This window comes from Amphiura filiformis, chromosome 10, assembly GCF_039555335.1.
Source record: "Amphiura filiformis chromosome 10, Afil_fr2py, whole genome shotgun sequence".
Classification (NCBI taxonomy): Eukaryota; Metazoa; Echinodermata; class Ophiuroidea; order Amphilepidida; family Amphiuridae; genus Amphiura; species Amphiura filiformis.
In genome coordinates, this window is record NC_092637.1 from 59,928,210 (window position 1) to 59,944,251 (window position 16,042).

A 16,042-nucleotide genomic window follows, 5' to 3' on the forward strand; every position below is an offset into this window, starting at 1 on the left:
GTCATCAGAAGATGATGACGCCCTCAGGATCAATTGGTCGTAGACGTGACTCAGTTGGTAGGCCCCCTTTAATCCTACGCACCCACGACATCGCGTCTTCTGTTAAACCACACACTAGTTTAAGACGGCTATTAGTACATCCGAAGGACAAGGTTGCTATGGACGACAAAACAGGCGTCATTTACGAAATTCCTTGCCACAACTGTCAAAAAACTTATGTAGGTGCCGGTTCGGCACTCGGAAAAAAGAACACAGAGTAGAATCGGAGAAAATGATAGCCCAAAATTTCACCAGAGCAACAAGAAAGGACTCGCAGTCTATTGAAACAAAATCTTCAATTGCAGAACACGCCACCAAAGAAAATCATGTTATAAACTGGGACAATCCTAAAATCCTCGCAATGGACGACACTAGAAACACCAGATGGATAAGGGAGTCCATCTGGATCCGGAGGAAGTCACAACCAAGTATGAGAGAGAGCCTAATGAACGGCGACGAGGGGGCCTACCAACTGAGTCACGTCTACGACCAATTGATCCTGAGGGCGTCATCATCTTCTGATGACGTCATACCATCCAACAAAGGATCGATTGGCAGACACCATTGAGAAAGGCAACAGAGTGGATTACCGAAACTGTAAGGAGAAAAGTCGGAGGGGGTGTGGGCACTCACTAGAAATGGGTGACGAGGATGCGCGGCCACATTAACTCCCTCTCACCCAATGAGCCGCTTTTTTGTTTTACTGAACTTCCTCTCACCCAATGACGCCCTTTTTGGTTTTTCTGTCACCATAAGACCCCCTTTTCTCAAACAATTTTTGAAAATTGTGTATCAACTTTTATAATTTGACCCAAACATTTTCCCAGTATTACTGAATGAACCCGTTTTTTTGGTGTCTAGGATCTCACCGAAAGACCCTAGTGGAGAGCCCCCGGGCTAGAAATGTCAACAAGAAATCAGTGAAAGAAATAACGAACTAGGCTTGTACTCACCGAATACAAAGACAGGTAAACCTCATCCCGAAACTCACCATCCGTAAGGTACGTCTGGTTGTCCGCGATGTTTATTGGGTAAAATGGTTTGTTAGCCACTCGATTGGAAACGTCATGAAAGATGTACGCCCTCATTGGCTCGACTGAGGTCAGAATGACTCTGACGCCGATTTGAATTGCGTGACCTGCCACGGTGAATTGGTTACCTATGAACTGTTGTATCAGACTCTTTTGGTTCAGATCGTGATCTATGTCAAAATTCAAGTGAAATCAAATCAAATTAAATAGAATAGAATCAAATCTATAAAAGAAATTCGAAAATTGAATCCATGTAACTTTCGCGTGATCAATAACTATCATGACTATTGGCATTCACTCGGTCGGACATCCGGGAACATTGTCCCCTTCGTCCCCTTTGCATAACCGCTCCCATAGCAACCAGCTCGAGAAAGGGGAACTGCACATGCGCACACTGGTTTTACAAGGCTATTTCCCCTTTGTGGCATCAGCCCGACCAAGAGAATAAGGAACGCTGTCATTGCGTGTTTGCTTCTGTGCGTACGTATACCTTTCTTTATTTTTCCTACCTGATTGATTGATTGATTGATCGCGTGAGTGAGTGATGCTTTCTTACCTTTTGCTTCTTTCAGTACATTGCCTCTGTGGTTGAAATTCTTCTTCATCCACAGTCGTGTTTCTCCCGTATTGTTCATCTAACAAACAAGAAATAACAGCTATTATGCGACAAGCTAAGGTAAAATATTCCTACAGAAAAATTTGCACTTCTAAAATGTGTCAAAGCCAGGTAACACAGCACAAAAGGTAACCATAAATTATAAGTAATGAGTTATTTTAGGTGGTATAAACTATTCTTAAATACCTCTTGTAGAAATTCTCTCTTCTGATTTGGTAAAAGAAACGTCTTTGGAATATACTTGCTCTTCATCGAGGTGGAAAAAATGTGTTTATTAAAAATAGGCTCCATCCCAGGAAAATGATTGATCTGCAAAAAGAACAAGTGATTTAGTGGAGTAGGTCTTTGGCAGAGTTTTATAGCCAATATCACATTGAAGATTATTCGGATGGGAACCAAACTGGTTCAGGGTCTAAAATCTTTGCACAAGGGACAAAATTGTATACTTGCTTAACCGCCATAACATACACCCCTTTTATCGGTACGCCGTCAGCTCCCAGGCCAAAGACCCACCACCTCAAAATTCCGGGGGAGCATACCCACCGAAATATTTCGATGTGCCCCCCCCCCCCTCCGGAACATACACCCGCCCATCTCACACACCCGGCTCACACAACCCCATATACATTATATTCTCGTGTTATATCATGTTATAATCATATGTTGAGAATATACATACCAAACATTCATCTTTGTTTAAAATCAAAATTTGTATAACCTGACAGTTTCGACCATCTTGGACAATGGCTATCTTCAGAGTGATGTTTGTGATCCAACTTCCAGCATAGCAATTGGGCTATTCCAGAAATTAATGGCAGGGGCACCCCCGTAATAAAGACAATGTAAGTTTGGGAATTCCCAGACCAAAATGTTATCCAAAAAAAATGGGAATTCCCATTTTGACAACAAAAAAATGATTAAAAGATTGGCAATTCCCAAATGTCCCTAAGAAGACAGGCAAATTTTTGCCAACATTTTTGGGAATTCTCAAGCCTAAAATAAAAAGGTGTCTTTTTCTTGGGAATGCCCATATCTTCTTTAGGGGTGTGAAAATAATGACTTTTTTTTTGGGGGGGGGGGGTATTCTCAGAGCAAAAAATGGAATTTCTGGAATAGCCCATTAACAGCTGAAATCTAGGAAATAACGCCGACGAAACTTCGGCCAGGTACATGTAAGGGTCGCAGTAGATAGCTGGTTGGGGCATTGTCCCAGTTAAGGTTAAGGCTAGGGTTGAAGGTTATGGTTAGCGTATTGGGGCCCATTTTGGTTGCAAACAAACAATGCGTGGGCCATATCAACTAGATTATATACTGCTCCAAAAAGTATCCTTACACTTGGAAAAATAACCACAATTTCAAAACTGAACCATATTGCATTAATTCAGCATTTTCTTCTATACAAGTCCAATTGAAACACTTACTGTATGGGACGTTTCAAGAGCTAAGGTCTGCTCTTTTCATCAGCCAGATGATGCCAGGAGGGTGAAAGTGCATAGGAACAATGCCGGAAACTACATCACGCTATTGTTCGACCTAGGCTACATATTTTTAACGCATGCGTGTTCGTCAATACAGCTTTAGTCTCCTCCACCTTCGCAACACGGTACGTGGTGTGTCTGGAATCACACTGACGGCGGAGGAGAATACTAGCTGGTCAGACAGTTTAATTTTATCTTAATTGGCCTGGTTCCAAACAGTTATGAACCAGGCCAATTTACACTGATTTGAATGGGGCTAATTAGGTATTCATGCGGCCATATCTCGGGCCCTCATGATCCGATTCCCACCAAATTTGGACTGTGGATGTTTTTCATCATGTTCTACTGAAATATGGTCATGAAAATGCTGAAATGCAAAAAAGAAAATTTCATGACGTCACACTTCGGTACTCTATTTGGTTAAATTTGAAATTATATCATAATCCAGGACCTCCGATTTCATCTTGCTTTCAAAATCGGCGATAATTTGTCAAAAACTAACTTCATCCAATGGAATTTGAGGAACTACTGAGATAATATTGGTGATGATGTTACAATCTAACAGCAGATAGGTGTGCGCCGTGTTCGGCTGAAAACGGCCTAGTAGATCTGATTCTGATGATTCACCAGCGGGTAGCGAAATTATCATGATTATAGCGCTTAAAAAATCATGCGCTATATAAATATAACATGAATTTAATTTTGTATATATATGATATTTTATAAATATTTCTTGTTAACATAATCAAATGTGGTGCTTAGGACTACTACATGTGGAACCGATGCGGAAGGTCGGGTCTGCAAATGATCAGTGCATGATGGCTAGTATAGCTTCGTGTTCAGTGTGATCAAATGAAATACTAGGCCTATAGCTGGATATCATAAAATCGTGGAAAATGGTATTGCCTATCGCAAACCACCAAATATGTCGTAGGTTTGAATTGCTAGTAGAAAAACCCGTGAATTTAGTGTCACACATCTACGACTCGGCTTGAAATAAGGCGAGACTGACGCCATTAACAGTTTTGGGAATATAGCCCACAGCCCACCGTTCGGTGAGCAAACTTGTGCTAAAATGTAAGTAAATAACTAAAATCGGATTACTGGAATAATACCAAACAGCAACGGACATTGAGCTAAGACTACGTGAGAAGTTTGGGGTAAGTAAAACATTTCCTTGTTATAAAAAACAGCCCAAAAGCTGTCCAAAATTACACTTTTTATCACAAGGCGATATATCTCGAAACTAAATTTTGAGAAGGCCTACGCTGATTCTTTTAATTCTAGTTTAAAATCTATTCGTCACCTGCAGTCTGATTACCCCACCCCTTAAGTTCTTGAGGTCACATTGGATTCAATGTGGTGTCATAATGTGCAGGATTAGATAGTGTCTCTATTACAAAAATAAATTTCCCCCAATATGGTTCAGTTTTGTAATTGTGATTACTTTTCCAAGTGTAAGGATTGCAGCAGTATATATTTATTTCGGCCTATAATAAAGTATTCTTACAGTTTGTTCGGGATTCATAGCTAATACCATTTCATGTAGAGGACGACTCTGAGGATCTACTTGATATGGATACGTATGCGTCCACAGGATACTTGTCGAGTTCATATCTTCGGTTCGTTGGTATCCACGAGCACTGAACACCCTTTGGACGGTTTGGAAAGACGCAACCTCCGCCTATTTAAATATAAGAAAGGTAAAATGAAGTAACAATAACATGATAAGTTAGCGAAAATTTTTTTCTAGATTTTCTAGGTTCGGTTTGAGAAGATGTGACCGCCGCTTTTTATAATATTTAATGATAAGAAAGGTCAAATGGATTAGGAATATGGAGTAACTACAGAATACCCCTCTCGGGGGTATAGTTATATAAAGTTGTAACATGTTTGTATGTATTGGAATAGGGTGTTTTGTGCTTGAGTGGGGTATTCTGTTTTAATGATTTGTGTATGGTAATGTTGTGAGTGTGTTATTCTGGAGACTAAGTATAGGTCTTGTTTTTTTTGTGGGCGCAGTTGGCGCAGACGTAGTCGAAAAACCGACAGAGTTGGCGTTTGGCGTGGACGCGGTTTAAATTGGCGGGTTGATCAATGCAGCGTAGATGCATTATTTAAGTTGCAGTTGCAACAAAGGAAGTATGTTTGCTGGTACTACTCGGGAGTAGGCCTATAGGCCCTATAGGTGCCGGTTTTTAACAAGGCGCAGTCGGCGCAGACGTAGTTGAAAATTGACAGGTTTTTATAAATGGGTGTGGACGTAGTATTGCGGGGGATTTGTCCCCGTTATACCGTTGAAGGAGTTCAAAATGTGGTATTTTTTGTGTGATTGTATTTGAATTAGTTGTTGGTACATGTATAGGCCTACTAGGACAAATTCTATGTCTAGTTTTTATGTCGGCGTAGTCGGCGCAGACGTAGCTGAAAATTAACAGGTTTGGGCTTTGGGCTTGGACGTGGATAAAATTGGTGATTTTATGAATGGGACATAGTGTTTGGGGATTTGTGCCCATGATGTTGAAGTATAATATGTTAAATTGTGTGTGAATGTGGTGGCAGTACATGAACAGTATGTTGGACATAGGTCTTGGTTTTTTTTTTTTTTTTGTCGGCGCAGCCGTAGTTGAAAATGGCAGATTTTGCGTTTGGGCGTGGACGTAGTTAAAAGTGGTGATTTTAAAAATGGAGCGTGGACGCAGTATTGCGGGGGATTTGTCCCCAATGGCGTTGAAGTAGTAGGCCTACAAGATGTTGTTTTGTGTTTGATAGTGTTTGAATTTGGGTGATTTTATAAATGGGGCATGGACGCAGTGTTGGAGGGGGATTTGTCCCCGTTGAAGTTGAATTGGGATGGTATGTTGTTTTGTGTTTGATACCAGAAGTGTTTGAGTGTTTTTTGCTGCTACATGTTGTGTTTGGACCGTAGGTCTTGGTTTTTATGTCGGCGCAGTCGGCGCAGACGTAGTTCAAAAATAGCAGGTTTTGCGTTTAGGCGTGGACGTAGTTAAATTATGTTAACTGTATCAAATAAATACCCTTATCTGGAATGAACTTTTGTTTTGACTTTTAATACTGGAACATTTACGAAAATATTGCAGGCTATTCTTTATTTTTTGCTTCAGGACTAATGTTGCTAAAGTTTTTACAGCCCCCCCCCCCTCTAAGTGCACAAAAACTTTTTAACCCCCCTGTTCATACACCCAAAACTTTTGAATCCCCCCTATATTCAGAACTCCAAAATTTTATAACCCCCCTACATATTTTTCAGGCCCCCTAATAATTGAAGATTCAGTATGTTTTGAAAGTGATATTAGTTCTTTAAGGATGACTTTGGCTATAGGGGTGGGCTTTGGCACGATTTTATGGCACATGATTATTTTGTTCATTGCAATTTTTTCGCGCGCATTTGTCCTGGTAATTAATGTTTTTTAGTTGAATGATGCGATGTGGAAATTTTGGCCCCTGGCTCCGGTATCCCCCTTCGCATTTTAGCATTGATAGCAAATTTTCACGGGAAAAGAGATTTTTTGGGACAGCTTGGAAAAGTTAGGTTACAGATCTGAAGGGCCAAAGCTGAATCATGTTGCCTTGCACAGGGCACCCCCGAGAAAATGGTCTCTGGCAGGAGTGATGATGAGTTTACTGACCTTTACAAGTTCAACCATGGTTCAACAAAAGTCAATACGATTACGTAATTGTTCATGTGATGACACACACAGAGGGAAAGTCAATATTTACATTTCTTGGTCATAAACCTCACCTCCATGCAGTAGCCCTTATAATATAAATATGTTACGCATTATAGCTGATCTGGGTAATCAAAAACAAATCTACCCATCGTGGCTTAGGGTTTTAATAACATGCTCAATTTCCGGGATTGATTGAATTTAAATAATGGATACACATTTTAAGTTTAGCATCAGTTTTTGTTATTTAGTTAAGTTGGGTTTTGAGAATTAAAAAAAATATTTTGCTTAAATCATTAGAAAATATGTACCATATTGGCTGAAATTTTTAGGTTGAAAAGTCGGGTATGAGAAGTTAGGGTCACAAATTGTACCAACCCGAAGTTTTTATCACTTTGTAATATTTTCATTTGGTATGTTTCTTATTAATATTTTTTGAGGAAAAAAGTGAGGATTTTTAGCACTTTGTAATTTTTTCATTTGTTATGTTTCTTATTTATAGTTTGTGAGGAAAAGTGATAGTTTTTCATCACTTTGCACATTTTGAATTTTTATGTCTTTTAATATTTTGTGAGGAAAAAAGTGAGAATTTTGTCATAACTTTGCAAAATTTTTATTTATTATGTTTCTTATATTTTTCTGGTGAAAAAAGTGAGGATTTTTACTACTTTTATATTTTTGATTTTTAATGTTTTCTATCATTTTGTGATGACAAAAGTGAGGATTTTTTTTTTTTTTCGCAAATTTTTCATTTGTTACGTTTCACATTATTTTGTATGGAAAAAAGATTTTGAAATTACTTCGGATTTTTTTTAAATTTTCTGTATAATGTACAATGTTGCTTTAAGCCCATGGATTGAGAAATTTAATATTATTATTCCATGCCTTGATATTGTTTGATTGCATTTTGTAATACTGTTTTCAAAGTGATGAAAAAAGTGATGAATTATTATGATGTCCAAAAAATAGGTGCCAAAATTTCTCCCCCAAATCGTGCCATATCTAATTATATTTCGAATGTGATAGAAATCCTCACGTATCTCATCACAAAATAATTTAAAAAAATGAATGAAAAATTGGCGTCGTAATAAACAACTTTTTTCATCACAAAATAATAAGAAATATAACAAATGAAAACATTCCAAAGTGATAAAAAAATCCTCACTTTTTCCTCACAAAATAATAAGAAACGTTAAACATAACAAATGAGAAGTTGGCGAAATGATGAAAATAATTCTCACTGTTGTCATCACAAAACATGATGATAACAAGTGAAAAATTTCCAAAGTAATACAAAAATTCCTTACTTTTCCTCACAAAGTAATAAGAAACATAACAAACGAGAAATTTCTAAAGTGTTAAAATATCCTTACTTTTATCATCACAAAATAATAAGAAACATAAAAAACTGCAAAGTGAGGATTCTTTCTCATTTTTAACTTTCCTTAAATCGGGCCTCAATTGTCTGAAATTGATAACATTTTATTTTTAAAGAGGGACTATGAATTTAATTCCAATATCATATTATTGAAATTCTCATCAATATTAACTGTATACCCAGCAAACACAAAACGTTTTCGACATCATTCGCAAAAGGTTATAAAAGATTGTCAGAAAACGTTTAAATGTCGGGTTATATAAAGGGTATATAAAGAGTATAAAACGTTTTCATAACCTTAAAAAACATTTTTTGATAATCTACTGCTCAGCCAACAAAAATGTTTTACAGAAAACGTTTAAATGTCGGGTTATATAAAGGGTATAAAAACGTTTTAATAACATTCCAAAAACATTCTTGAAAACTTGGTACAAAACATTCTAAACAGAATGATATTTTGGAGTTGGAAAAATATTTTGCGAAAAATGTTTGCCCAAAATATTTTCAATAACGTTTTAAAAACGTTTTCATGACCTTTATATAACCCGACATTTAAATGTTATTAAAAGGTTTTGAAAAAACATTTTAAGAACATTTCTGTGTTTCCTTGGTTCAAATATTTTAACATAATGTTATTTAAGTATTGACACAATATTTGGCAGAAATGTTTGCAAAAATAGTTTACAATAACATTTTTTGAAAACATTAAGAAATATTGTTGTAGTGTGTTTTCATACAAAACGTTTTAAAACGTTATCATGACCTTTATATAACCCGACATTTTAATGTTATTAAAACGTTTTTACCAAAACCAAAAGCCAAAATATAACTTATTTAAAACGTTTTTAAAACGTTTTTGTGTTTGCTGGGTAGCTACTACTAGCTAAAACTACTGTTCTTTGAATGGTACAAAATGCAGATGTTCAATCGAAATACATATTATGCAATATAGGACTGTCCGCATTTTTTAGGTGGGTAATGTGTATAAAACAAATGAATATCTACGTCATTATCATTTGTTTCCCAATTTTAAAACAAGATGTTTTAGAAAAGGAAAACAAATCATACATACAAAAAAAAATCACATTTTTGACCAAAAACACCTTCCAACCAAAAAATCACATTAATTTAGACCAAAAGTCACATTTTGATTTTTGACCAACAAAAAATCAAATTATTGATCAAAAAGCACATTTTAGACCAAAAACTAATTTTTGATCAAAAATCACATTTTAAACCAAAATATCACAATGTAAACCAAAAATCACATTATAAACCAAACATCACATGAATTGAGTAAAATTACCCGGTGTTGAGTAAGGGAAAGATTTTACTCTGCTGTTTAGTAAAATTTTGCACAATACCGTACCTGGGCAAATGATAGCATTTTTTGCAAATCATTTATTAGACGAGTGGATTCTATAGCCATTTTGGCTGCTGAAACCGAATCCGGAAAGCTTTTTTGCCCCGGGGAGGCACTCCCTATCTGAAATGGCAGGGATGTGCCTCGGCCATGTTAAAAGTAGGGGGCATTCAGGTCAAATGTACAATGACAAAAATATGGGGTCATTCAGTACACAACCTGAGTAAAAATGAGGTCATTCGGTATTAAACTTTGAAAAAGGATGGTCATTAAGGTAGCAATTTGTAAAATGGGAGTCATTGGGTACAGGATTGCCAAAAGAATATCATTAAGTACACATAAATAAGTGCGAAAAAACAACTTGGCCAACTTGGAAATTTGAGAAATCTCATTATTTCTGGAGGAGGACACAAATACCACCTAAATTTGGGAATTAAAAGGGGGGGCATTGGGTAGCAGGAAATAGGAAAAGGGTGGTCATTGAGTACATTAATTTTTTTAAAGGGGGTCATTGGGTAATAGGTAGGACCATAACACAAAAAAGGGGGTCATTGGGTACAAGCCGGTTTGAAAAAGGGGGTCTATCCCGAGGCACATGATGCATATCTGTTATGGAAATGCCCCCCCCCCCCGGGTTTTTTGCATAAAATGTATCTACATTGGTTCAGTGGATTTTTTCAAAATGGCCGGCAGTATATTGTGGTAGGGTTAGGGTTAGGGTTAACCGGCCAATATTAAAAGTACATGACCTAAAATTACAGCTAGGTTAGATGTTCAGAAATTTGGTACTTTGGTAAAATAGTGAGTGAGGGCAAGGCATAGCTAGCCAACTCCCGTGTTAATTGAATGGAGATTTGACCGAAAATTTTGGTAAACGGACCGCTCACTTCTGAAGAATGCCACACGAAAACGGTACAAGCTACATTTAAAGTACTCTCTGTTCGATCATCATGATGAGTTTCTTATATAGTATGCCGAAATGGGGTACTGAAGGTGATTGACAAAGGGTCGTACTTCGCTGATGAGTAAGTGACAGTGAACATGAAAATCAGCGCCCATAACTCAAGTTAGTAGCTAGTTAGCGGAGACCGTCGCGGGACTGATTATTGATTATTGAAGTGCCTTATTTTATAGATATACGCACGATTTAGGGCAAGAAAAAAAAAACCCGGGACACTTTTGGAGATCATCATCATCATCATCATCATCATCATCATCATCACTTTCTACATTTTTTCTAAACAACATACTGTTTTAATAAGATTTTTTCCTAAAATGCATGTAACTATAATTATTGTTTAGAGCGTGATGAAATAAAACATCACGATTTTCATCACAAAACAAATATAATGCATAAGAAATCGTTTGTTTTAGAGCGTGATGATGAAATAAAACATCACGGTTTTCATCACGAAACAAAGTAATACATAAGAAATCAATTTTTCGAGAGTGATGAAATAAAACATCACGATTTTCATCACGAAACAAAGTAATACATAAGAAATCGTTTGTTTTAGAGCGTGATGAAATGAAAATTGAAAGTGTTATACAACTCCCGGATACATCTTAAAAACAAATTTCCATCTCATGATTGAATAGGAAATTTGGTCAAATAGAGTATAAGGCATGATATTGATAATAAATACATCAGTCTTATAGTCTTAGGAAGCAAAAACGTTGTTTAAAATTTCAACCATTTACTAGAAACATTTTACCTTCATTTGTAAATATTTATAAAAACGAAATATTTGGAGCAAACATCGTTTTCAAAATATTTTTCAACTCCAAAATAACATTATGTTTAGAATGATTTGTACAAAGTTTTCAAAAATGTTTTTGGAATGTTATAAGAACGTAAAACATTTTAATAACATTTCAATGTCGCATTATATAAAGGTCGTGAAAACATTTTAAAAACGTGATTGTAAATACTTGGACAAACATCATTTTAAACAGTCTGTTTAAAATGATTTGTACCAAGTTTTCAAAAATGTTTTTGGAATGTTATAAAACGTAAAACATTTTAATAACATTTAAATGTCGCGTTATATAAAGGTCGTGAAAACATTTTAAAAACGTGATTGTAAATACTTGGACAAACATTTTTTCAAAATATTTTGCAACTCCAAAATAACATTCTGTTTAGAATGATTTGTACCAAGTTTTCAAAAATGTTTTAGGAATGTTACAAAAACGTTTTTACATTGTTGAGCAACGATAATGCTGTAGGATGTAAAACATATAGCCTTTAAGTTAGGCCAAATAAACAAAATTAACATGTTTCACGTATTCTTTGTTTCCGTTGTTGAGGTTTCTTCAATTAAATTTGTATTTTGTGAAAGTCAGTTATTTTAACAAAACAAATATTCTTCATATAGCCTTGCTAATAAACTAGAAACACTTTAGGAATGTTTTGAGATAAATAAGGGGGTCCTATATGTCAGTATAACAAATAAAAGATTTTTCCTCTTTTGTGCAGACATAGTGTATGCTAGAATAACTATAATTATGGGTATTCACGATTCTGCTCTAAAAATAAAATGCCCTTTCCTCCACCTTGTTTTGAATAAGTCGGATGTAAAACAGGTTGTTTATTATTGAACTTGGCCTTCACTATATAATACATTAAAACATATTAGAAACACTTTGACCAAGTTTCAGGGCAAATTTATGCAAAATAAAAGTACCCCGAACATTTATGCATGGATTTTTAGCAAAATATTGACAAAAATTATATGTTAATGAGCTTCTCCAGTCATTTTAGCTTATTGACTTGATTGATTATTGATAAAGACAATACGATACAAAGAAAATATAAATTGATGTATTTTGAAAACCGTAGGCCTATGTCCGATTCATTCCAAAGAAAAGGTATATTGATCAGTGTACTTTGGTCTACTCAATTAATCTGTTTAGAGCACTTTTATAATGCCTGCATAACCACCTTAAACAGCTCAAGACACAAAATGTTAGGCAGTAGTCCAGTTTAAATATTATTTTCTTCATGTATTAATTTGTAAGTATTTAGTGGTGGAGGGTTTTATGTAATGTTATTCTTCTATTTTGTACAGAGCGCAGTAAACATACGAACACATTGTTCACCCAATTGTAATTAGGTAATGTAAAACAAAGCTTTAACATAGAACTTATTATGTGTTACAATCAACAATATCATTCGGAATCCGGCAATCGTACTTTCGTTTAATATAAGAACATCAAGAATGTAGCAATGGAAACAGGCCTTCCTGTTGAAGTCAAATGTTTATTGCTTCGGAATGACAATGGGCTGAGATTGAACGTACCAGCCCAGAGGATGATTTAAGGAAGGCCCATCATGCACTGTAAAAGTGTTATCACTAGAGTTTCAACTGCCACTATATTTTTCAAATCCCATTGAACTCTGTGCAAAAGATGTTGTTTAAGAATTGTCCGTGTGTCATTATTACTTGGTCGATTGCAGATGTAAAGTGATGTATGCATGAAGGATAAATCACACCTTCTGTAGATAAATCGACCAACTTTTTGAAGGTGTTTTTATTGTAAATATATCTGTCCAAATTCAAATTGAACCATGCACGTGTACGTGTGTATGCAGTGGGCGGGCAGTGGTGTCATGTTCACCCCCCCCACAGCTATGCTAACCGCAAGACTTGCTGGGAAGTGCTTAATTCATCCTCTGGTACCAGCCGTGGGACGTGCAATACATCCTCCCCGTTTTGGGCCCGTGCTCAAATTATCAAAAAATATCATTATCACCTTCAAAACATGCGGAATCTTCAATTACATGCTTATGAAGCTTGCATATTTTCAAAAACACAGTTAACATGAATGACACATAGCCATGATTACCATTATCAACTCTATTGTACACCATTCTGTATTTCTTAATAAGGCAAACAAATTCGTGTACATTCTAATCTTGATATAACTGTATGACTACAATCATCTCACTTATATTTGCATCCAATTTTGTAAGTATATTTTGTTATTACTATCAATAAACCATCAAGAATTTAACAATAATTGTGTATATCTCTGTCTTTGAGTCACATTTGTATAACTTGGACCTCGGGGACAGGGGGGCACTCAACTTTGGAAGTGGCGGGTATGTGCCTACCGGAGTCGCGAAGTAGGGGCCTATCGGGTACAAAGCGTTATTTTTAAAACTAACGGGGTCATTGGGTACAAACAAAATAAAAAGGGGGTCATCGAGTATAAGATTGAAAGAAAGGGTCATCGGGTAGAAAATTGTGAAAAAATTTAGCAAAATTTTGAAACTTTCGGCATAATTTGGAAAAAATGAAGCAAAATTGGACAGTTTCGGCATTTTTTAGTTGCATTTTGATGATGCTATTATAGAAAAAAAGGGGTTATGGGTAGCCGCAACCAAAGAAAGGGGTTCATTGGGTAGCCGGAACTAAAAAAAAAAAAAAAAGGGGGGTCATCGGGTATGGATTGTAAAGTCCATTTTATCACGTTAAAATTGGGACAATTCTCCCGCGAATTTGTGGCTTTGGAATAAACTGAATTCTAAAAATAATAGAATCCAAATTATATGAGTTTGGTCTTGTTGCGATGCATTGCACTATTACACATGTTCTTATACCAACAAACAGCAAAATAGATAAAAATTAATGAGACTGATTGAGACTCTTTTTATGGTTTTTACAACTAAACTAAAAATTTGATAAGATTGATTCTAAATATATTACAAAAAGTAAGGTCTCTCGTCCCAACGCCCAGTCGGGCTTTCTTGTTAGAACGAGGCATTCCCTCATACATTATGTTTAGTCGTGCATTGTGTTTAAGTAAGGAACACTGCGAGTTCTCAACTATGAGGTCTATACCTACACGCAAGTGTGTCCATTAATTACGGAACACTGCGAATTCTCAACTATGTCCACGCCGACTGCGGCGAGGTCAAAACCTACACGCAAGTGTGTCTATGTCCTGTTAAGAAGCATGCTGTTTTCAAAGCCCCATATCGAATTCAGAACTACGTCTACGCCGACTGCGCCAACATAAAACCAAGACCTATAAGCCCTCTATCGAATTCAGAACTACGTCTGCGCCGACTGCGCCAACATAAAACCAAGAATTGCGTGCATATCCTATTGGACATGGACGCACTTGGTTAATGGCCCGTGGTGCGGAACCTTGGACGTACTCAAATAATGAGTTTTCAATTGCGTCTACGCCGAATAATACCTTATGGCTAAATCGCCCTCTCTGTGTACAAGTGTGTTCGGTTATTTGCCCAATTACCAGAATCCAAGACATTAAGACGTGACTGTAGGGGGATTATTTGTCCAACTACTAGATAGATGGCGCTTCGATGAAGACATTTGTCCAAGAACCAAAATGTAAAAGAAATTATGATGTGACTATAGGGGGATTATTTGTCAAAATACAAGAAAATATCAAATTGAGGGGGCTATTCCCTTCGAAGCAGCTCGGGGCTGTGCCCATGGTGTGGTGGGTATTGTGTAGTTATGCCAGGAATATAATATCGTAATTTATCAAATAAAATATTTTGGTCCAGATTTTTTGGTCTGATTCGTTGGTGCTTATAACCTGAATAATACGGTAGTTCTATTATTTTACAAGCTTGATCAAGATTATATAAAAAAAAACTATAGACGGAAATGATGGCGATGGTGATAATGATGATAATCATGTTGTTGTTGATGAGTGGCGATGGATGATGATGATGATGATGATGAATTTATGATCATCAAGATTCATAATAATAATTCCGATGACGATGACGACGATGAAAATAATGACGATTATGATCATGACGATGATAGATGATGATGATGATGATGATGATGAATTTATGATCATCAAAATTCATAATAATAATTCCGATGACGATGACGACGATGAAAATAATGACGATTATGATCATGATAATGACGATGATAGATGATGATGATGATAATGATGATGATGATGATGATGATGATGATGATGATGATGATGATGATGATGATGATGAGGAGGAGGAGGAGGAGGAGGAGGAGGAGGAGGAGGAGCAGGAGAAAGATGGAAGAAGAAAATCAGATGATGATGATGATGGCGATGCCGATTACTTACATGATTACGTAGATGGTAAAACAGATTTAATGACGGTAAACGTGGTACCACAGCACTAATATTCCCCATAGCGTCGACATGGTGTGTTACACCACTCACATCACTATGACAAGTTGTGCCCATTTGGGTATCATCATTTTGCAAATTACACACCACATTCCACCACAGGACGACATTAGCCATTAGCTGCAAACAAATGATGAGTCGTAAATATAGAATGGACAGTGGAAATCCCATTTTACACCTTCATGAAAATAGAGTATATGATCACGATGAAACAACCAACGCGACGATCTGTTATCGATGAGTTTCAAGCCGTTTGTCTCTATTCTATGGTTAGAAATAGAGC

General features: G+C 36.3%; 1 protein-coding gene across 1 annotated transcript in view; it reads right to left on the bottom strand.

The window, feature by feature from the left end:
• Window positions 1-15,903, bottom strand: part of LOC140163089 (probable tubulin polyglutamylase ttll-15) — a 49,486-nt gene extending 33,583 nt beyond the window's left edge. Inside the window, exons 1-5 of the mRNA XM_072186462.1 lie at window positions 15,694-15,903; window positions 4,675-4,848; window positions 1,873-1,995; window positions 1,627-1,705; window positions 993-1,240 (exon numbers count right to left, since the gene is read on the bottom strand). Coding sequence (XP_072042563.1) covers window positions 993-1,240; window positions 1,627-1,705; window positions 1,873-1,995; window positions 4,675-4,848; window positions 15,694-15,876 — 807 coding nt within the window. The 5' untranslated portion in view covers window positions 15,877-15,903. The remainder of the gene's footprint in view (window positions 1-992; window positions 1,241-1,626; window positions 1,706-1,872; window positions 1,996-4,674; window positions 4,849-15,693) is intronic.
• Between the last annotated feature and the right edge of the window lie 139 nt (window positions 15,904-16,042).